General features: G+C 43.2%; 1 protein-coding gene across 1 annotated transcript in view; it reads left to right on the top strand.

Annotated features, from left to right (window-relative positions):
• Positions 1-24,282, top strand: part of IQCA1 (IQ motif containing with AAA domain 1) — a 645,805-nt gene that overhangs the window by 180,903 nt on the left and 440,620 nt on the right. The window contains exon 6 of the mRNA XM_029606410.1: positions 520-725. Coding sequence (XP_029462270.1) covers positions 520-725 — 206 coding nt within the window. The remainder of the gene's footprint in view (positions 1-519; positions 726-24,282) is intronic.

The raw sequence follows: 24,282 nt of genomic DNA, 5'->3' as shown, positions 1-24,282 counted from the left end.
TTAGAGGTAAGAAAACTCACTTTTATGTTGTGTTCTTAGATTATTTTAATATGTATTTATGGTTTTGCTTGTCTGCTCCTTGATGTGTTAAGGGAAGAGCACAGTGTCAGTAATTTTTAGTTTAACTTATTTTCAAATCAATAAGCTGAACTAAAACAAAATTAGTAGCACTATGAATGCACTTTTACATGTAGTTAAGTAGGCAATTTTCAGAGATTCTATGTTCATGCATAAAATACCGTTTTATGAACAGAAATGGCTTTGAAAATTGCCCTTCCCAAGAAAGTAACATATAACATCGTAAAGGCATTTTAAGTTGCTGTTAAATCATTATCATAATATTTTATTTAAAATCATGTTCATAATATGTCTTTTAACTATTTTATTCATAGGATTAAAGCATAGTACCAGCAATTGAAAATGATGGATGTAATTTGTGACAGCAGTGAGATTTTAGAAATGTCTCGATTAGCTGACTTCAGCATAGTTGAGTGTGTACTGTTTATTTTTTTGTCTTAGGTCCCACCACCACATTTCCAGAGAGTTAGTGCTGCCCAGCAACAAGTCCAGATTATAAGTGCTCTGCGAAGTAAAATCCAGGATGACCATGAGGTAGAGTACCAGCATGCTCTAGTCCACATCAAGGAGTCTCTAAAGGAAATAGAAGGACCAGATATCAAAGGAAGCCTTCAGGATGAGATTCGCCAATGGTTCATTGAATGCCGGTAAGAAGTAACAACATGCCATTCTAGGGGCACACTGGTAAGAAGTAACAACATCCCATTCTAGGGAGACACTTTCTGGAGGATTGGTGGATTTTATTGTTATTCAGCATGATGGCTAGGTTTTGTGACTAACCTTTCAATTGTAAGTGATTCAGATCTTCAGAGGGATAGCAATGTTAGTTTGGTATAGCAAAAATGGCAAGAGGCGGGTGGCACTTTATAGACTAACCAGTTTATCGAGGCATGAGCTTTTGAGGACAGAGTCTACTTTGTCAGAGGTCTCAAAGTAAAAAGGCTTGTGTACAAGTTAGATTTTATAAAATTTAGAAGGGATGCTGCAGGGGTGACCCAGTAGTGACACCTAGTGGACAGACTCAGGGTGTAAGCATACTGAGTTAGGGAGGGAGCTGTGGTCTCTGGCATCTGACTGTAGACTGTTACTGTGATAGCTGGGCTAAACTGAGGTGGGGGAAAATGAAGCTTAAAAATTGTGGGAAAGCTCTAGATAGTTGCTAATTAAGGTACAAGGTGCCTTATGCCAAGTAGAGTTTGGTTTCAATTGAGATGGAAATCTAAGTGAGCAAAAAGAAACTGTAGTGGAAGAAATACAATATGTAGTTTTTATTCTTTTAGTTCATTGTGTAGCTTTTTTGTGGGCCTCATATGGTGCTGCAGAATAGCTGTCAATTTCTCATAAAGAATATAAGTGGCTACTTTATAGGAAGAGAAACATTCTGGTAGAACACAGAATGCAAAGCAACAGGAAGATGAGGCGAGTGTTTGTGGAACCGACTACTGGAAACTTCCGCCATAAGTACAGGCTAAAAGCAATACTTGGTCTTGGCAAATAATTTAGTTAAGTTAAAATGGGAAGCTTTGGCCATCTGCTTTTTTAATGTAAGTTCAAGATTTGTTGGAGGATATCAGCTGAGTTAAACTGGTGTCCAAAGTGTCTGTTTGCTTTATAAATTTGCATCATTACACACTGTTTAGTTCTGACAATTCCAGATTCATAGTGAGACTCTGGAGAACACAAAGCGTTTCCTGTACATAAGAATCCATCTCTTACAGAAGATGACATCAGTGAGAAAATCCAACATTTCAAATGTGCAAGTGCTGATGCAGAAAGAGAAATAGACTGTAAAAGTGGAGATTTAGAGAGAAACATCCAAAGATAGATGCCAGAACTACCAAAGAGCACCAGAAGAAAGGTGCAATAACAGCTAAGGAGCATTAGAAAAAAGGCATTGGAACAACAAAGGAGTTCTAGAAGAAAGGTGTTGGAACAGCCAGAGCAATTGTAGGAGGTAACAGGTGAGATACCAGTGAATGAGGATGGTGCAACATGTGTGTTACGGGAGCGCTAGGGAGCGGTCACAATTCCGGGGAGATTTAGTGTGCCCTTAGGCCACGGCATGACCCCAGAGTATGTATGTATTTATTTATTTATTTTTAACTTTTATATACCGATGTTCCTGTATAGGATACATATCGCACCGGTTTACATAGGAACTGAACTGTCGCCATAGGGCGGGTACAAGGAACATGTAGTACAATTGAATTATAATATAGGATAATAAAAACATAGGGCTATACATGATATCACTAGAGTACTCCAAAGAAGCATCGAGGCTGGGCAAGACGTGTCCAAGCACGGGCGAACAGGCTGAAGACCAGGAAGTCTGCCGAACCTGAACACACAAGAAGAGACCCAGTAACACAATGCTGGTCTTTGGGGTAGCCCTCTGGCCACTCGATAGCCCTTTCGGACCTGCTGCTTAGGAATGGCAGATGCGACGGGATGGACATAGGTCGAGGACAGGCGATGGTACTGGAACAAAAACAAAATGTAGGTACTTGAAGACTTGGACAAGATGAGGAGACTTAGAACTCAGGCAAGGATTCAGACGTGGACGAAAATTCAGGATGCTCAGACGTGGATTGAGATACAGGATGCTCAGACGTGGATTCAGGTTACTCAGAAGAATCAGATAAGGATTCAGGATTCAGGAGAAAGTATTGGGTGAGTCTGAATCACAGTGCGCCCTACACGGCCATCCATGGCTGATCGCGGACCACTCAGAGGCGAAGCAGACTACAGATGAAGCAGTGGAATTTGAAGCCAGGGCATGATGAAGATTCAGGAGATGCCTGCACCGGGGCATGCCCTACACAGCCGCCAGTAGCTGGTCGTGGACCACGCTGAAGTGGAGCGGTTCTGGCAGAATCTTAGGCATGGACGGAAGCAGGCACAAGAAACTCCGACGACCGGAACAGGATACAAGACTCAGGATTCAAGACTCGGAACTTGGAACTCAGATTCAGGAACATTAAAAGCAAGGGTCCATCAGAGGCTTGCACTGCAACATGAAGGTAGGCCTCGAGCCACAAAGCACCCTACACAGCCCCCATGGGCTGGTCACAGACCACAACAGAGGCACGCCAGGAAGGATGGATGAAAGGAACCTGGAAGCAGGACGAAGAGCTGACGAAGAGGACATCAGGATCAGGACTCGGAAGTTGGAACTTGGAACATCAGGATCAGGACGCTGGACACCAGGGCATCAGGGCATCTGGACATCTAAGGCATCTGGACAAGGGCATCTAGGATGTCTGCAACATGGAGCATTGATCATCAGGTACCTCTGGACTGGGGAAATCAGGACTAAGAACATCTGAAGACAGGACAGACGAGGACACAGGAACCGACGAGAGACCAGGACATGGAATGAAGATGAAGACGAAGTATCAGGAATCACAGATCAAGACAAGGGAATTCCCATGAAGAACAGAGTGCCTTGAAAAAGTGAGATGAAGCAGAGAAGACTTCTTGAATGAAGAGCTGGAACTACGGAGAATCCAGGAGCTAACCAACTCCTTGCAAAGGCAACCAAAGTCTGAAGAGAAGCCCTTCTTATAGGGCTGAAGAGGAGACACCTAGAAGGAGGAGCCACAGGACCCTGCCCAACGCGGGCCCTTTAAATGCAGAGGAGAGGCGCAGCCACGTGCCTAGGAGGAGGGCAGGACCTCGGAGAGTGGCATCCATGCCACAGGGAAGAAGCAGGCCTTGATGTCGGTGGCTCCCTGTCGCGAACAGAGACTGAAGATGGCAGCCTCCTGCCGCAAGAAGAGGAGCTCCGGGGCCGCAGAAGAGGACATCAGAAGCGGCCTCCAGGCCATGAAGAAATGGCAGAGTTGGCGTCGGCCTAACTGCAAAGAGGCCCTGAAGACGGCAGTACCAGCAGCGGCCTCCGGGCTGCGAAAGAAGGAGGCTGGAGGCGGAGACTCCCCACACAGGGGAGATGATGACGTCGGTGGCCTCCAGGCTGCAAAGCCAGGGCAGCGGCGGCCCTGCCAGCGCAGGGAAGATGTTGGCGGCCTCTGGGCCACGTGGAAGCCCGCCTTGCAGGAGAGGGATGTGGGCGGCCTCCTGGCCGCAACAGCAGAACGGCAGCGGTTCCAACCGCCGCGGAAGGCAGACAGTGGCCTCCAGGCTGCAATGGGCAGCGTCGAGATGGCAGGCTGGCAGTGGAGAGGTGAAAGGCTGCTTGTGGGCCTAGCCCTCAAGCAGTATCATAACAATATGAGGATAGCTCCTGACCTATGTGGAAATATATATGTATAACATTTTAAAACAATTAAAGGCTGACTGAGAAAGAAATAGACTGAAAGAAGAGATTTGGAGAGAAGCACCAGAAGATAGGTTCCAGTACAGCCAAGGAGCATCAGGGGAAAGGCAAAGGAATGGACAAGGAATACCAGCAGAAAGACATCAAAACAGTTAAGCAGCTCCAGAAGAGGTATGAAAGAGCCAGAGCAATTGGAGGAGGTAAAGGATGAGATAATGAATGAAAATGGTGTAAATGGTACCAGAAGAAAGGTACAGAAGCAGTTAAGCATCACAAGAAAGGTGCAGAATGAGTCAATGCATATCAGAAGAAAGGCATCAGAACAGCTAAGAAGTTCCAGATAGATGCTGGAATAACTAGAGCAACTGGAGGAGGTAACAGGTGAGATACCAATGAATAAGAATGGCACAACACATGAGGATGAAAACAATGTAAGACAAGCCAGGAAACAAAAGTGGAGAGAGATATGGAGATTGAGAAGTTGATGTTTGAACTCCTGACTTCTATGCTACGGTCCAGGAGAGGGAAAGACTGCTTAAGATAAATCTGACACCTAAAGTAAAAGCATGATATGGTTAGTAACATCAGCAAAACCATGATATACATAAAGTCTATTGATATCACATTATTAAATTGGATACAATATTGAGTAGCAAAAGTTATTACTGAGAGAGTCCTATCAATAAAGAAAGAAGGCCAGAAGAAAAGGAGAAAAATAACCTTTTCTTGAAAAAAACATATAGCAAAGAATTAATAAACTCTTTGCGTGTGGAGGTATCATTGATAGATGAGTATCTCGAAGGATTGAGGATTTAAAAACTAACACGAAAAATTCAAAATCTCAAGCTGAAACATGCTGCGCTAATGCATCACTTAGATAGGATTTTAGAAAGTGCTGGGGAGGAACCAGCAGTCGTGCTATATGTGGGCACCAATGACATAGAAGAATGTGAGAGAGAGGTTCTGGAAGCCAAATTTAGGCTCTTAAGTAGAAAATTGAAATCCAGAACCTCCAGGGTAGCATTCTCTGAATGCTTGTTCCATGTGCAAATCCCCAGAGGCAGGCAGAGCTCCGGAGATTCAATGTGTAGATAAGACAGTGCAAGGAAAAGGGATTCAGATTTGTAAAGAACTGGGAAACCCTTTGGAGAAGGGACTGGCGCTAACCTTTAAAAAGGAGATAAAACAACTTTTAAACTAGAACAAAGGGGAAAGCTGACAGTCACTCAGCAGTGCATGGTTTGGAGAAATGTATCTTTGAAAGATACTAATGAAACAAGAGAATTAGGGCAGCCCAATAGAGAAGTTCCAATAAAAGCAAAAGTAATCTATGTGACTATAAATAATCACCTGAGCTAAAAGATTCCAAATTGTCCCTATCAACTGAAAAGCAGGCTATTAATACAAACAAGAAACACAGTTTGAAATGTCTGTATGCCAATGCCAGAAGTCTAAGAAGTAAGATGGGAGAGTTAGAGTATATAGCAGTGAATGATGAGATAGACTTAATTGGCATCCCAGAGACATGGTGGAAGGATGATAACCGGAATAATGCTATACCAGAGTACAAATTGTATCGCAATGTTAGGGAGGAACAATTTGGTAGGAGGGTGGCACTTTATGTCTGGGATGGCATAGAGTCCAACAGGATAAGGATCCTGCAAAAGACTAAAAGTAGAATAGAATCATTATGGATTGAAATCCCATGTGTGTTGGGGAAGAGCATAGCAATAGGAGTATAATATTTGGCTGTCCTCCTGGCCAAAATGATGAAACAGACAATGAAATCCTAAGGGAAATTAGGGAAGCTAACCAAATTGCTAGTGCTCTAATAAAGGGAGATTTCAAATACCAAAATATTGACTGGATAAATGTAACATTGGGATCAAGGTAATGTCCCCTAGTCTTTAAACTTTTGAAAAGAGTGAAAAACTGATTCACGTTTACCTGTTCCACACCACTCATTATTTTATAGACCTCTATCATATCTCCCCTCAGCCATCTCTTTTCCAAAATGAAGAACCCTGACCTCTTTAGCCTTTCCTTATAGGGTAATTGTTCCATCCTCTTTATCATTTTGGTCACCATTCTCTGTACCTTTTCTAATTCTGTTATCTATTTTTTGAGATGCGATAACCAGAACTGTGCACATAATACTGAAGGAATTGTCTCACCATGAAGCGATACAGAGGCATTATGATATTCTCTGTTTTATTCTCCATTCCTTTCCTAATAATACCTAGCATTCTGTTGGCTTTCTTGGCTGCTGCTGCACACTGTACAGAGAATTTCAACATATTATCCACCATGAGTCCTAGATCCTTTTCCTGGGTGGTAACTCCCAAAGTGGTTATAATTTGGTTTGTTCTTCCTGAGACATGCATCACTTTGCACTTGTCCATATTAAATGTCATCTGTCATTAGGATGCCCAGTCTCCCAGTCTTGCAAGGTCCTTTTGAAATTTCTCACGATCTTTTTGTGATTTTATAACTTTGAATAATTTTGTATCATCAACAAATTTGATCACCTCACTCATTGTTCCCATATCTAGGTCATTTATGAATATGTTAAAAAGCTGCGGTCTTAGTACAGATCTAAGGGGAACTCCACTATTCACCTTTCTCCATTGATAAAATTGACCATTTAGCCCTTCTCTTTTTTTTCTATCTTTTAACCAGTTCTGAATCCACAACAGAACATTGCCTCCTTTCCCATTACTTTTTAATTTCTTCAAGAGTCTCTCATGAGGGACCTTGGCGAATACTTTCTGGAAATCCAGATACACTATCAGCTGGCTCACCTTTATCCACATGTTTATTTACACCTTCAAAAAAATGTAGTAAATTGGTGAAGCAATACTTCTCTTGGCTAAATCTTTGTTGACTTTGTTCCATTAAACTATGTCTATCTATATATTCAATAATATTGTTCTTTAGAACACTTTCAACCATTTTTCCCGGCACTGACATCAGGCTCACTGATCTGTGGTTTCCCGGATCACCCCTGGAACCCTTTTTAAAAATCAGCATAACATTTTCTATCCTCCAATCTTCAGGTACTGAAGCTGAAAAGGTCATAGTATAAAGCTCTAAAGAGGTAGATTCAGGATAATATTGGAAAATATTACTTAAAAGAAAGGGTGGAAGATGCATGGAATGGCCTTCCAGTGGAAGTGGTGCAGAAATAAAAGTAATGGAATTGAAGAACACATGAGATAAATACAGAGGATCACTTGCTGCAAACTCCTTCTACATTGGACCAGCAGCAAGCACAAAGCAATGACCTTATAGCCAAAGGCTATAAAAGGCTAAGTGATACCAACTACCAGCTATCTGTCCTCCATTTACATAGATGTGACACTTCTTTTATGTGCATAGAACTGATTGGTGTTGAGAGGTAATCTATTATAACATGTCGCAAAGGACTTTGCATCCAGGACCAAGAAACAACTTGAGTTGCCTCAGTAGTTCAGAACATGCATTCTGAAAATTCTACATAATGACATATCATTTGAAAATTGATCAAATTACTACACTGGTGAAGACTTGTTTTTATTGGCCTCACTTGCTCCATGAATAGGCAAGTGCATCAAACATTGTGGGGACATATATTTTATTTAAGAATCTACCAATTAGAGCTGCTTCTTTATCACATATTACCATTAAAGAATGATTGGATCTAGATTACATTGATTACATGTCATTAAAAAACTGACAGAATATCAGCAAAGTTTTGATTGTCACCAGCCATTTTACTCAATATGCTCAAGCTTTTCTGATGAAAATCCAAAAAGCACATATTGCAAAATTTTATAGGATTACCTGCATGAATTTATTCAGATCATGGACAATATTTCAAGAGTCACCTGACTAAAGAAATACTTCAGATATGTGGGATCCCAATATCTAATATCACCCCATATCTTCCAAAGGACATCTTTATCTGGAAAGATTCAATTGAATATTTCTGAACATACTTGGTATTCTGAATCCCAAACAGAAGACTCAGTGAGCTTACATCTGCACTAGGAATAATGTAAGAGTATTTACTGCCAGTGGATGTTTGCTTTGGAGTGATCCCAGATTGTAAGGTCATAGGGTTTTACCTCAAGTATGTACAGAAGGAGCCTAAAACAGGAATGATAGTCATATAAAAACTCATAATTTAAAGCCAGGGAATCAAGTACTCCTGTGAACCCTGGGAGTTCCAGGTAAAGAAAAAATTGCAAACTGATGAGTTGGCTCCATGGAGCAGCCCATGTAACAGGGAGGAGAAGAGAGAGAATTGCATGGAGAGAAGTGTGAAATCTTGTAGTCTGCCAGATCTGTGGTGGATATTTGGGAAATCATCAGTCCACTGATCCTTCCCACACCTTCCCCCCACCTCCCCCCCACCTTCCTTCATTGAGCTGAGTTGTAACTTACTTTGGGTTTACAGGAAGTTCCTCAGACATTCCTCAGACCAGGGTATAATAAGAAGAGATCAAAAACTCTGTGTGGATCCTGTTCTTTTGCCTGCCATTTCACACCACGCAGAGCAGTTACTGAAAATAAGCTGTTGCTAAAGTGTCTAAAAGTTTTGGTGAAGGACACAGATAATACTACAAGCTCTTGGGCTCTGCCAGATAGGACTCCAGATGACTGAGAAATCATGAGTGTGCATTTTGTTAAAAAAAAGAAAGTATCTGTTTAGTTAGTATGCTAGCAAAGGGAGAGATATTACTGACAGAGATGGAGGCATGCTTATCTCACAGTATTTGATTTGAAACCTATGTCCTCAACTGAGACTTCACAGCATGACTATACACTTTTAAAACTTTCCCCTCCCTCTGGAATTATATTGATCAGGATAATGGCTGCAGCAAGTTTATGGGGTTCTTGGTTTAAATTCTTCACCAATCCAGTTAGAGAACATGTGTAGTAGATCTGTTAAATTTTTACCATCCCCAGAGTCTCTTGCATATTAATATAAGAAGAATACTCTCATTGCTGGAAAAATGACTGTGGAAGGAGGCAAGAGAAATCATGTGGCAGGTCAGAAAAGATAGGTCATGAGAGAGGGAAAGAGACAGCTTTATGAAGGGAAAGAAGGGGAAGTTAGGCAATTGAAAAAATTTGGAAAAAAGGACAAAAAAGAGAATAAAAAGAAAAGAGAGGCAGGAAAGAGAAAAGAAAGATGTGAAATGCAAATGAAAGAAGAAAGAGAAAATTGAAATTGAGAATGCTTAAAGATGTGCAATACTTTTTGGTGAACAGTATTTTTGGTGAACAGTATTCTCTCCCCCTGCCACTACAAAAATGTTCTCCTTTAATTTTCATGTCAGGAATGCAAACTTGGCTGCTAGAATTATTAAGAGAATTAGAGGATTAATTGTATTATGAATTTATTATAGTTTGGTATTTCTTCTCCCAGTATCTTTAGGCAGAGTGAGGCCAATATTCAGTGCTACTTAGCTGGATAACTTGTGGTTGGGTTGTGGGTGATTTGAAGAGGAGCTACTTATCTATTCAACTTAGCCGAATAAGTACCGATATTCAGACTTATCCAATTATGTGAACTGAATAAGTTAGAACTGCTTGATAGCAGGTCTAAAGTTAGCCGGGTATAACTTATCCAACTAACTAGAACTTATCCAGGTATATTCAATAGGGATGTGAATCGTTTTTTGATGATTTAAAATATCGTCCGATATTTTTTTAAATCGTCAAAAATCGTTAAAGAGTGCGATACAATAGAAATTCCCCCGATTTATCTTGAAAAATCGTTAATCGGGTTTGTGTCCACTAACAGGAGTTATTTGGGGGGAGGGCGGGAAAACTGGCACACCAAAACAACCCCTAAACCCACCCCGACCCTTTAAAACTAATTCCTTACCTTCCCCCACCCTCCCAAACCCACCCAAAACATTTTAAAATCACCTGGTGGTCCAGTGGCCATGCCCGCACCATTTTTAAAGATGGCGCCGGCAATCCAGTGCTCCTACCATGTGACAGGGGCCGGCCAATTGCACGGATACCCTGTCACATGGTAAGGGCAAAGGGCCATCGGCGCCATTTTTATTAGCGCAGCCGACGGCCCGAGAGAGGGAGATTGCGCCCCCACTGGACCACTAGGTAATTTTAAAATGTTTTTGGGGGGGTTGGGAGGGTGAGGGAGGCTAAAGGGTCAGGGAGGGTTTTTTGTTTATCGGATCTGGCGCAGCCGATAAACAAAAAACCAATTGGGCCGGACGATAAAAATTATAAGATTTGAATCGGAACCGAACCGGTTCCGATTCACATCTCTAATATTCAACATCTGAATATTCCTTCTAAGTTAACTGGATAAGTTATATCCAGCTAACTTAAATAGCTAGATATCTTTGAATATTGGGCCTGATATATTTATTTATTACATTATATACAATTTCAACTTTATACATGGTGTGTAGCTAAATCTAATAAAATAAGAATACAAATTAATTAAAAAATCCTACTTAAATTCATTATTTGGGTCATGTACATAAAACTGTCCATGCGAAACTAGAACAGCTCTCCCCCCCCCCCCCCCCCCCCACCATTCTCTCTGTTTTTTGAAATGAAATCAAACCCATGTGTGGCTACTCTGCTTTATGAGGTGACACTAGATTTACAAGGGAAAAGGGGACTCTTTGTAGGTTTCTGTTTGGTGGCAAAATGTTGCCTCATTCAGTTTTTATTAGAAATGTGTGATCTTGCTGACATAAATGAAGTGAACTTTGTAGTTTATAGGGGGATGGGAATGGGGGAGGGAACCAGAAGTCCCTTGATGCTTTTATTTTTCATACTTGGTGAAATAACGATAAATCTGTATCATATGAGACTTGAAAAGTAAAACCCTCTGAACCCAGTGTCTGGGCTCTTGGGAGATATTTGTCATTGCTGTATCCTGTTTTCTCCACTACAGTGAGACTTTTAAATAAGGCTTGGATTTTTCAGAGTATATCATTGAATACATTTAGGGCAGATGTACTGATGTGTTTTTCCCATTTTATGACTATGGGAAAAATAATTAATACATATTGTTGTTATCGAGGAGGACTGAGTCAGAATCAAACTTGAAGGCCAATAAAAATGCTTAAAAATTCAAAAGTCAAGAGACAAAAATTTATTGAGGATCGTACACACATTAAGGTTTAAACCCTTTCCGGTCCACCCCGAATATTTTCAACAGTGAGCCTATTGTATTGTGTTTTCTCATCCTGAAAGGGGTTAATGAACATAGAAGTGGAACCCAAACCAATTCTAAAAATGTTTTAAAATATTTCACTGTTAGACATAAGGCATGATTATATATATTAAAGCCTGCAATCATTAAATATTCATCATGCTGGCCAAATATTATTATCATGTCAAAGTGAAATATTTAAAAATAATTTAAAATTGGTTTAGGTTCTGCTTCTATATTCATTAGTTTTATTTCACTAAGCCAACTGAAGTTGTGAAACAGTGTAAACACTATGGGGTGGATTTTAAAAGGGCCGCGCGCGTAAATCCTTCAGGATTTACGCGCACAGGGCCCTCACGCGCCGGTGCGCCTATTTTGCATAGGCCGCCGGCGCGCGTAAAGCCCCGGGACGCGCGTAAGTCCCGGGGCTTTTGAAAAGGGGCGGGAGGGGGCGTGCCCCGGCGGGAGGGGGCGTGGCGCCGGCCCGGAGGCATGGTCAAGGCCTCTGGGCCACGCCCCTGGGACCGGAGGACGGAGCGGGGCTGCCGGCGACGCGCGCAAAGTTACGCCTGCTGAAAGCAGGCGTAACTTTGCCGACAAAGGTAAGGGGGGGGGTTTAGATAGGGCCGGGGGGGGGTGGGTTAGGTAGGGGAAGGGAGGGGAAGGTGGGGGGAGGGCGAAAGAAAGTTCCCTCCGAGGCCGCTCCGAAATCGGAGCGGCCTCGGAGGGAACAGGCAGCGCGCGCTGGGCTCGGCGCGTGCAGGTTGCACAAATGTGCACCCCCTTGCGCGCGCCGACCCCGGATTTTATAAGATACGCGCGGCTACGCGCATATCTTATAAAATCAGGTGTACTTTTGTTCGCGCCTGCTGAGCGAACAAAAGTACGCGCTCGCGCAACTTTTTAAAATCTGCCCCTATGCTTTCTCTTAGGCCGATACAATACCGTGTGCTCAGGCTAGTGCACAAGTTAATCCATGCTTGGACACATATTTTGGACGCGCATCCGTAACCCCTTATGCAATAAGGGGATTAGCGTATCCAAAATGCACGAACAAACCAGTGCATAGCTAATAGCACTCATCACATGTAAATGCCATATTAATGAGGCTATAAGGTATTATCCTCTTATATAAAAAATAACTGTGCGCCCGACGCTCACATTTTTACCCTCAAAAATTAACACCAGCCCCGGAGCTGGCGCTAAGTCTTGAGGAGCCACAAAAGTTAACAGAAAAGCAGAAAATACCACTTTTCTGTAGTTCCTCCGACTTAATATTGTGGCAATATTAAGTCGGAGGAACCAAAAAAGGAGTAACCTAAAAAAAAAAATTTAGAAAAATGTCATGCCGGCAGTCAGGTTAGGAAAAACGGACGCTCGGTTAACGAGCATCCATTTTCCTAACCCATGGCTGTGCAAAGGTTAGGAAAACTGATGCTCATAAGATTGAGCATCCGTTTTCGTAACCCACACACAGCCACTTCTCCAGGGTGCCCAATGCCATGGACACGCTAGGGATGCAAAATTTATCAATAGCATATCCTTTTTAGCACAGTGGTTCATTTGCCTATTGCATCGAGCGTCCAGGAAAAGTGATAGTGAGTACGTCCAGTTTGGATGCACATTTTTAGCGTGTCAGTATTGCATCAGCCTGTCTATGTCTTTGTTCACAATACAGCCTGGATGTCATTATTTAAATTCTTGAACAATGATTATTTACTACATCTTTGACTGTACTCAATTTCAGTTCTGAATTAGCACCTATTTGTCAACTTCACAATGTGGCTGTTAAATAATTCCATTTTTCTTAATCCCCTTAATATTGTATCAAAGAAATGAAATGAGTCTGACATACAGCATGAATCCTTCTGCTCTAAATAAGGCATCTCATCTTCATTTGCAGTACATTGCCAGAAGGAAGAATGGGTTAGTAGTCTCTAGAAAGTTTCTCTTCATATCAGATATACAAGAGTATTGCTGTTGGCCTCCTTTTAACTGGGATTCAAGTACAGGCTTTAAGACATGGACTGAAGACAGTCTCTTGTTGACATTTTTGCTATGATTAAAATCCTGTACTGTATTGGGGGGGGGGGGGGGGGTTAATGCCTTGTCACCTGACCCCCACTGGAGACAAAATAATGTAACAACCATTACAAAAGCAAGAGGATGAAACCACCTGAAAAAACATGCATTTTTAAACATTTGTTATCCTTATAAAGGTAGCATTTCTCCATACTACTTTGCTGATTGTCTTTTTCAGGTCTATCAGTTTGTTTTCAGTGTTATCAGTATAATCAGTGTAGTGTGTAGTCTTTTAATGCTCCACATGTTTATAATATTGTGTAATATTTTTCTAGGTTTAAACATATACAGGATCTTTTATTTCTGTCATGCAGTGTTTGTCAGTAAATGTTTCATTTTATCAGAAATTGAGTCTAGACTTTGATGACAAATATGGTCATTTTAACTGAAAACCACAAAGTTCAATAGGATCCTTTTTTTTTTGAATCCTCTAAATATCACAGCTGATTGGAAAAGTGTTCTTTCTAAAATATTATTTTTATCACCTTTTCTATACACTTTCAAGCATTAGGACTTTTCTTTTTCAAAACTGAATGTCTGTGCTGTAACTAGCTTTAAGTATAAGGTTTATTTGACTCCCATATAAGAGGAAAATCTAATTTATTTATTTATTTTAAAGTAGTTATTAATTGCCTTCCTGATACATATCTTTCAAGGTGATGTACAATATATAATAATACTACTAATAGCAGTGTTCAATAGAATATTAAAAACCCAATTAGGGCTAAAAGCAACTTTCAATAAAGCATTAATAAACCCATTTACGGGTTAGTTTCAGATAACATTAGCAAGGTTTTTAATTTATTCTAAATCTTAACAAATCCTCCTTCTTCTTGGGGCAAACTATTCCAGAGTCCTGGGGCAGAAACTGAAAAAGATTGATTTTGTAGTTGTTGATGTCAAAAGACTGCAAAAGATGTTTTGAAGCTGAACGCACATTTTGTCCTATTTCATGCCATCTCAGTTTGCCTTTCAAATGGGGTGGACATATACCTGGCATCATCTTAAAAGAGAGCAAAAATATTGAGGTAGATCTTTAAAAAGTACGCACGCGCGTACTTTTGTTCGCACAACCGGCACGAACAAAAGTAGGCCGGATTTTATAAGTTACACGCGTAGCCATGAATTTACTCAATCCTACATTTAAGAAGTAATATTTCAAAGCGATAGTAACTCAATAATATACCTGGACTTGACCAACATTACTCAAATAATGATTTTATTTATGAAATTGTAACCGAACTTTATTGGCACCTGTTAGAATGTATGATATCCTACATTTACTTACCTTAGTCTATGTGCCTATTTGTAAACCGTTGCGATGGTATATAACTTAGCGACAGTATAGAAAAGTTTTTAATTAAAAAAATAAAAATTTGCCATTCATCTAACATGACACTTTCAGGGAAAAGGTAAAGCAAATGTAGTACCCAGAGCTAATACCTTTTTTGCTTAGCAAGAAACAATCTGCATGTCCACTCAGACTCTAAAAAATAAACCACTCAGACTTTAAATAATAAACCACTAACAAAGTGGCATGAGTTTTCACCTCTAGCTGAAAGTTTTGAAGAAGAGCAGACAAATCTTCTCACGTCATATGCCGCCCTGCTCTCATCTCTGGGCGAACTCATGGCTGTGGCTAGCCACTGCTGCCGAATGCCGTCTACCTCCCGAGACTTCTCATGGAGGCTGGGATGCTGCCGACCTCCTTGCCTCCTCCAGGCCTTCCTAGGCGCGCGTGCAGGCCACCGAGTCTCTCTTTAATAAAACTATGGTGGGAACCTCAGGGGAGTCCCCGATTGATGAAATCACTAGCTGGGATTCATAAGCACATCCCTTGGCCTACACCAATCGACTTGGCAATGAGTTCCTTCACTTACTGGTGCTTATTCCTGTCTGCTTGGATGTTGGTTCCTGACTTGGATCTCTACCCGCGGTTCCTGGACTCTGGCTCGGGTACCCGCTCCTCGGGGGTATGCGTGCGCTTCCTAGGGAGACTTGTCTCCAGACTTCCCCACTCCTCGGGGTGGTCCCTGCACCTCTCCAGAGGTCCTGCGTGCTGGCCTCCCCACTCCTCGGGGTTGCCTTGGAACTGCCTTATGGAGATTCCTGCTCTTCGCCCCCTGCTCCTCGGGGTGGGATCTGCCTTGCCATTGGAGACTTTGATTCTGTGCTCCCCACTCCTTGGGACAGTGCCAACGTCTCTACATCGGTGACTTGCTCCACACTTCCCCGCTCCTCGGGGCAGTGCCTACGTCTCTACACCGACAACTTGCTCCACACTTCCCCGCTCTTCGGGGCAGTGCCTACGTCGCTACACCAACTACTTGCTCCGCACTTCCACACTCCTCGGAGCAGTGCCTACGTCTCTCCACCAACAACTTGCTCCACACTTCCCCACTCTTTGGGGCAGTGCCTACATCTCTACGCAAGTGACTTGCTCCCGCTTCCCTGCTCCTCGGAGCAGCCTATGTCACTCCTGCCTAGACTGTCTCTGTGCTTCCCTGCTCCTCGGGGCAGCATACGTCACTACTGCCAAGACTGACTCTGTGCTTCCCCGCTCCTTGGGGCAGCCCCTACGGCCATTAACTGACTACGTCATTGAATTCAGGACCCTGTTGTCAGAACTTCATTGGGACTGAGATTGCTTACGGTCCATTTTTCTCGAGGGACTGAGTTCCCAGATCAAAGATGAGATGGCAGCTTGGGAACTGCAGTCGCTCCTGCAGTCGCTGGTCACATCGACCGCTGACTGCAGGAGCGCTCGTCCCAAATTCAACGCTCATCTTCACCCAGGCTGAATGTGGCTCCAAGCAAAACTGAAGATGAACCTATGCAGATGGGCCGGAGCAGACTCTCTCCCAAGGAACGACGAGGACGCCAGCAGTCGGGTCTTTGCTTATACTGCGGCCAACCTGGACATGTCATAGCCACATGCCCTGTCTGTCCGGGAAACTTCTGTTGCATCCGTTGGTGCTAGACAGCTTCGCCCCGTTTGCCTAACCTTGGTTCACGGCTCCTTCCGCTTCCCTTGGGAAAATGGCTGCTGCCGCATCTACAAGCCGATCTCTCCGGCGTCTCCGGAACGGCTATGGTGCTGCCTCCCGCCATGCTCCTCCCAAGGGTCTACTAGGATGCGCAAACGCACGCCACCCATGTCTTTATTCCAGCATTGGCGCGAACCTCGGGGGCGTTCCCCTCTACTGACATCTTGCCATCCGGTTATATAACCTATACTAAGTTGCTAGCTCGTCTCGGCCAGTCTAAACTACTCTGCCACTTCCGTACTGCCGCTGGAAGCTCTCTCTCACTGCCCTTCAGGGTATTGCTAACTTTGGGTACCCGCTCCTCAGGGGCCCTCTGCTTTATTTCAGGTGCCTTACAGGGATCAGGTACTTGCTCCTCAAGGGCCAGCTCTCCCTGCCTCAGTGCCACTATCAACTTCTTCAACCTGATGTTATCGCATACCAACAGCAACCATCTAGCGAGTAATCTAACTCTAAGTCTATCTCATCCACAGTACTGCCTTGCTGGGAAACCTACACTGGAATCCCTCTATATCAATGGGGTGAGAAGGGCCCCCTCTGCTGAGGGTCCTGAGACTGCTACATCCAGACTACCTCACTACTGCCACCTCTGGTGGTACACTTCAATCTGTTTAATAAATGAACTAACTCTGGGGTAGATTTTAAAAAGCATTTACTCGAGCAAAACTGGTTTTTGCTCGAGTAAATACACTTTACTCAAGTAAGTGGGCTTTTCAAAATTGCTACAATATATGCCATTGAATTGTCCATAGGATTTACTCAAGTAAGTGCACTTTACTCGAGTAAATAGCTTTTGAAAATTGCTACGATAGTATGTCACATTTACATGCGTAACTCCTTTGAAAATGACCCCCTCTGTGTTTGTGCGTCTGCGTTTAGCCAAGTACTGTTGTGCCTCACAGGGCTCCTCCCCATGGGCGTGGTCATCTGCCTCAGTACCCAAGAATCCACCCAAACACTGTTTAACCATAATAGATTGCTAACTCCATGGATTCGGCTCAGGTCACTGCATTGCAGGCCATTCCTGGCCTGGCCCAGCGAATCTCCGAACAGCAGAGTGTGCTGGAGAGTTTGACTACTGCATTCAACTTGTTGCACACACAGATGAATTTACCTACCATCACAGGTAAAGAAGCTACAATGCCAGAAGTGACGGTCAAGACTATTGTACCTCTGTCTGCTCCTACACGCTTCTCGGGGGAAGATTGGAGATGCAGAGGTTTTATTAATCAGTGTTGCATGCACTTCTCCCTGCAACCTAGCCATTTCCCCACAGCTTATGCCAAGACCACCTATATCTAGTCTTATCTGGACGGAAGAGCGTTGACTTGGGCCTCTTTGCTGTGGGAGCTCGAGGATCCTATTCTATATGACATTGAAGGATTCCTCGAGCTATTCAGATCAGTTTTTGATTACCCTGCCCGGTATTCCACTGCAGGATCTTCTTTGGTTCACCTGAAGCAACCTTTGGCTGACTTCACTATCGAATTCAAGACACTGGTGTCTGAATTGTATTGGGACCCTAAATGCCTGAGGACCCTCTTCTTTGAAGGACTGAACTCTCGTCTGAAGAATGAGCTCACTGCTCGTGAAATGCCTGAGACCTTGACTGAACTAGTGAAGTTGGCAACAAAGATTGATCGCCGACTTTGTGACAAGGTTCAAGAGACCAAGACTCCCAGAAAACCCTTTCAGGGTGAAACTCGAGTTAAGTCCACACCCAGGCCTGTTCCCTCGGTTCCAGTGGCTGGCAAGGAAGAACCAATGCAATTAGGCCGCAGCCATCTCACAGCTAAAGAGAGAACAACACAGAAGAAACTGGGGCTGTGAATGTACTGTGGACAAGCTGACCATGCTTTTCAAACATGTCTGGGAAACTGGCAGACCTAAGTCCTGCGGAAGGACTCTTCTTAGGTCTTACTGCCCCCTCTCCTCCGCTCTCTCTTCCTGTATCCTTGATCTGCGGACCTTTAGAGTATCAGACTCTTGCCCTAGTGGACTCGGAGGCAGGAGGTAACTTCATTCTTCAATGATTAGTGGAGCACTTGCAGATTCCCACTACCACTATGAAGCCCCTGCTACTCCTATCTTCAATTCATGGAGAGCCCTTGCCGGTGAAGTAACCCAGGTCACCGAACCAGTATGTCTGTGGACTAGTGCTCTCCATTCTGAAACGTTCTCCTTCTTTGTTTTATTTATTTATTTATTTATTTATTTATTTATGTATTTATTTAGAGTTTTTCTATACCGGCATTCGCGATGGGAATCGCATCATGCTGGTTTACAATTAATAAGGTGTGACAAAGGTAATATAATAAGAACATTAACAGGTGCTAAAAGAAAAAGTAGCAGTTACAATAAAACAGGGACATAATACAACTTGGAATGGTGAAGAGGCGATAGTAGTTTAACAGAGAGAAAAAAACTTGCCAATTAAAAGGAGATTGTAAAGTTATGGAATTGGTAAAGTTGTTGATTACCCTGTTGGGTGATCAGAGTTGTTTGAAGGTGAATTACGGTTCAGATGGCATCTGGAAAGGCTTTAATAAATAACCAGGTTTTGAGTCTTTTCCTAAATGTTGGAAGGCAGGGTTCCTGTCTCAGATCTGGTGGGATGGAGTTCCATAGAGTAGGTCCTGCCGTGGAGAATGCGCAGTCTCTGAGAGTTATATGCTGACAGGTTTTGGAAGGTGGTACCTGTAGTGAATCTCTGTAGGACTATCTGATCGGTCTGGCGGAGGTATGATTTTTAAATGGGATTTGAAGGTTATGCGGAGAGAGTTGATGGATAGCTTTGTAGATGGTGGTAATGGATTTATATAAGATTCTATAGTGAACTGGCAGCCAGTGCAGGTCTTTGAGGATAGGAGATATGTGGTCTCTTCTTCTTGTATTTGTCAATATTCTGGCCGCCGTGTCTGAACCATCTGGAGGGGTTTAGTGTGAGAAGACGGGAGACCTAGTAGAATGGAGTTGCAATAATCTAACTTGGAGAAGATTATTGATTGCAAGACTGTTCTGTAGTCGTGGGAGTGGAAAAGTGGTTTAATTCTTTTTAAAACGTGAAGTTTATGAAAGCAGTCCTTGGTAGTTTGATTAATAAATGATTTTAGGTTTAGCCGGTTATCAATGATGGCTCCTAGGTCTCTTACTTGAGATGTTTGAAAGCCGGTTGGTGGATTTGAGGAGAGGTTACTGTTTTCGGGGGGAATTAGAAGGAGTTCACTTTTTGAAGAATTTAGGATTAGGTTTAGACTGGAGAGGAGGTTGTCAATTTTTAGAAGGCAATTTTCCCAGTATTCAATAGTTTTTGTGAGGGATTCTTTGATGGGGATGACGATCTGGACGTCATCCGCGTATAAAAAGTGTTTGAGGTTCAGTTTGGTTAATAGTTGACATAGGGGGAGGAGGTAAATGTTGAAGAGCGTGGGTGAAAGGGAGGAGCCCTGCGGAACTCCTAGCGTGGAAGGATAATACTGAGATTCTTTGTTGTGTATTTTGACCTTGTATCCTCTGTTCCCCAGGAATGACTTGAACCAGGCAAGTGCAGAGCCTGTTATTCCAATGTTCGCTAGTTGATTTAGGAGGAGGGAGTGATTAACAGTATCGAAGGCGGCCGAGAGGTCGAGGAGTATCAGTAAGTAGGCATGACCTTTATCGAGGCCCAGGATGAGGTAATCTGTCAGGGATATGAGAAGTGATTTGGTACTTAAAGATTTTCGGAAACCATATTGGGTGGGGAATAATATTTTGTGGTCTTCGAGGTAGTCTGATAATCTGGCGTTAACTAATTTTTCCATCACCTTAGCTATGAAAGGGAGGTTGGAAATTGGATGAAAGTTGGAAGGATCTTTGGGATTTAAATTGGGTTTTTTTAAGAGTGGTTTGATGGAGGCAGTTTTCAGGTCGTCTGGGTAGATTCCTTGGGCTAAAGAACAATTGATAATGTCAGTCAGGGCTTTGGAGATGGTATCTGGTATTAGCAGCAGTAGTTTGGAAGGAATATGGTCAAATGGGTGAGAGAAGGGTTTCATTTTCTTCAATACTGATTGGGTCTCTGAAGTTGAGATAGGTTCGAAGGATTGTATAGAAATGACTTTGCAGGGATGGAGGTATGCGCTGGATGGTGCTAAAGTATTAGGCTTCAGCTGTGATTGCAGGTTGGATATTTTGTTACTGAAGAAGATGGCCAACTCCTCTGCTTTTTCGTGCGCTAGGTTGAGTGGAATGTCAGGTGGGTTGACTTGAGTTAAATTTGAAACGTAAGTAAAAAGGGCTTTTGAATCGAAGATGAGGTGATGGATCTTGTGAGCGTAGAAGTCCCTTTTTGTTTTTAATGTAGCGCTCTTGTATAGATGGAGGGCGAGTTTGTAAGCTGAGAGGGAGGTCGGTGATGGTGCTTTACGCCATTTACTTTCTTTTTGTTGAAGGGAGTGTTTGAGTTTTTGAAGTTCTTCGTTAAATCAGGGTTGTCTTTTGGAGGCGTTGTGTTTCGTTTTTTTTGTTGCCAGTGGACAGAGTTTGTTTGCTGCCGATACTGTGATGTTGGACCAGGAGTGGAGAGCTAAGTTGGGAGTAGAGATGTCTATGAGAGGGAGTTCTAGGACAAGGTGTTTGTGAAGTTCATCGGTTGAACAAAGTTTTCTGTAGGTAAATTGAGGTTGAGGATCGTGTTTGTTGCTCGATTGTGCCAGCGAAAATGTGGTAGAGATTAATGCGTGGTCTGACCAGGGCACTGATTTGCATATGGGTGGTGCTGAATGTGAGATGCCTGAGTTTACAAAAATGAGATCCAAAGTGTGACCTGCTCTGTGGGTGGGATTGTTGATTATCTGCTTGAATCCCATGGCGGTCATGGCATTTAGGAATGTTTCGCAGTTTGTAGAGAGAGTGGGGTCGTCAACATGTAAGTTAAAATCTCCCAGTATTATGGCTGGAGACTCTAGGTTTAAGTGGGTCGCTATTAATTCTAGAATGGGAGAGGCGTCTGAGTCCAGCAGTCCTGGGGGGGCATAAACTAGAATGATTTGCAGAAGGTCAGATTTGAAAAAGCCGGCTTCAATTTTTGTAGGAGAGTAGATTCTTTTTTGGCTGCAAGGAGAATACCCCCACCCCTTTTTTTGTGTCTGGGAATGGAGAAGAAATCGTGGGTTTGAGTTGGAAGTTGGTTTATTAGTGCGGTGTCTGTATGTTTAAGCCATGTTTCAGTTATGGCGCAGAGGTCCGGATTTGTGTCTAGAAGAAGGTCATTGAGTATTAGTGTTTTTTTGGTAAGGGATTGGGTGTTGAATAAAATCAAAGAGAAAAGAGCTAGGCCTAGAGTCTGTGTAAGAGGGGAAATCATGTTGGGGATGAGGGATTTGTAGGTAAGTGGACAGGAAATCACTGAAGGTTTTCCTGTGAAAATGGACCTTTGATGGAGAATTGTTATTGGGAGACCAATAGGCTTTGAAGCTTGTAGTAACTGGTGAGTTGGTTATTAGAGAAATGATTTGTAATTTCTGAGAAGAGGTTGATGATGTTGATGAGCACCGGATGGATAGGTTTGATGAGTGTTTGAGGCTGGATGGGAGAGTGTTGGAGAAAGGATTTGAAGAGTGTAGAAGACTATTAGGATGAGTGCTGGCGGCTGGTTGGATTAGGTGGCTGCCGCCGCATCTACAAGCCAACTTACACAGAAAGGAGGTGTTGAAAAATGGCAAAAAAAATCTTCCCATAGGGGCGTGCTGCTTTGGCGCACAGCTTTGGTGCCTTTCACCGGCGGCTGCATGCAGTTTGCCCTGCTGTTATATAGGCAAACGTCCAACACCTCCTGATGATGTCACACAGCAGCATCTCAATAGGGAAGAAGACCTCCAAGATGGCACAGATGGAAACTGCCTCCTCTCACCTCAACCCCCGAATGGAGTCCCACTGGCCCGGCTGTTAAATGGGCAAACTTCTGATGCCACCCAATGTCACTCAGCAGCATCTTGCTAGGAGACATCCAAGTTGGCACAGATGGAATCTGCCCTCTCTTGTGTTGACCCCCAAACAGAGTCCTGCTGGCCTGGCTGTTATAGGGCAATCCTCCAATGCCACCCAATGATGTCACACAGCAGCATTTCAATAGGGAAGAAGACCACCAAGCAGGCACAGATGGAAACTGCCTCCTGTCATGTCATCCCCCCACTAATGCAACCTTTATTCCTTACGGGGCAATTTTAAAATGTCTACAGTTAGTTACAAAGTCCAAAAGTACTTTTTCCTGTGGTATTTGTTAGAGTTCTCAGAGGAATAGTGCATGCATACTTTCCCTTTAAAAATTACCAAAGGAGAATGAACCTGTGAAAACATGCACTGGCTTTTTCTGTGAGTACTTTTTCTCCATTGATAAGGAGGGCTGAATTAACTATGATACAAGAGTGACATCATCCGATGGCACTGAATGGACCTATCTCTATAGCTCAGTAAATGTTCAACTGAGTATGTTCGAGAGTTCCCATGCCCACACTGGCTCATAAGCCCTTCACTCTCTTTGTCCGAACTCTTGCACAAATGTGTACCTTCTCTCTCTTACATTTCTTTTTTGTTGCTATTTTTATCTGTCTTGTGGCATGAAATCTGCTACTGTTGCCTGGGGTCCCACCACAACATCTCCAGCTGTTACAATTGTGATCATATGTCTCCCAGAACACGATAGAACTGATCCTGGAAAAATGGTAGAGCCCTGCTAGTTGGAGGTAGCTTCCAAGAGTGGGGCCGCCTCTGACTCTCACCACTCTGAGGGATATTCTTCCATGAAGATTCCCTATCTTTGTCTCTGGGATCCAGATCCACCATAGTCATGGGGTGAGCAAGATACAGAAGCTCTGTTTGTCAGAGTCAGTACTATCTAGATCCGTGCTTCCCAGTTGAGGCTTGTCAACACCAAAGAAGAGAGAGACAGTGCTGAACTCATCAGCACTAAAGGATTGTGCAACATCAGCACCAAATGGATCCATGCTATCGGCTCCTAAGGGATCCATGCTGTCAGTACTGAAGGCATCTGCACCGTTAACACCAAAGCTTTCTGCACCATCAGTGCTGAAGAACTCTGCTTCATTAGCACTAAAGAAGATGTGCCATGGGATTTATTGGTACAGAAGAAAATTGTCTCATTGCTATCAGAGATTGTTACTTTATCAAGAAACGGTAAATTGATAGAACCTGACGGTGAATGGGGACAAGTACCTTCCTCATTTCTGGCCTGTAAAGTGCCTTTAGCCTCCACTCATCTTTTCAGCCTGGATCTCAGGCTGACCAGGACCCCATCTACTCCCTCAGCACAGAGGGCCCCTGCCATGATGTCATCTCTTCTTTCTCTAGAGACCTCAGAACCCATTTCCTCCATGGTGCCATTGGTGTCAATGAGGATGTTGCAGTCTAAGTCAGCGCAATCTTTGAGTGCACCTCATTTGAGCCTGTAAAAATCCCGAAGGAGCAATACAGCCCACAGCAAGGGACTGATTTTGTTCTTTGAGGAGAATGTCTCATCTCTGACCCAAAGATCACAGTGGCTAGTGGGCTAGATCTCAGTGAGGGTTTTCTTTATCTCACTGGCTGGTAACAAGACAGGTACTTTTCACCTCTAT

This window comes from Rhinatrema bivittatum, chromosome 6, assembly GCF_901001135.1.
Source record: "Rhinatrema bivittatum chromosome 6, aRhiBiv1.1, whole genome shotgun sequence".
NCBI classification, from domain to species: Eukaryota; Metazoa; Chordata; class Amphibia; order Gymnophiona; family Rhinatrematidae; genus Rhinatrema; species Rhinatrema bivittatum.
This window is presented reverse-complemented; position numbering and strand designations above follow the sequence as displayed.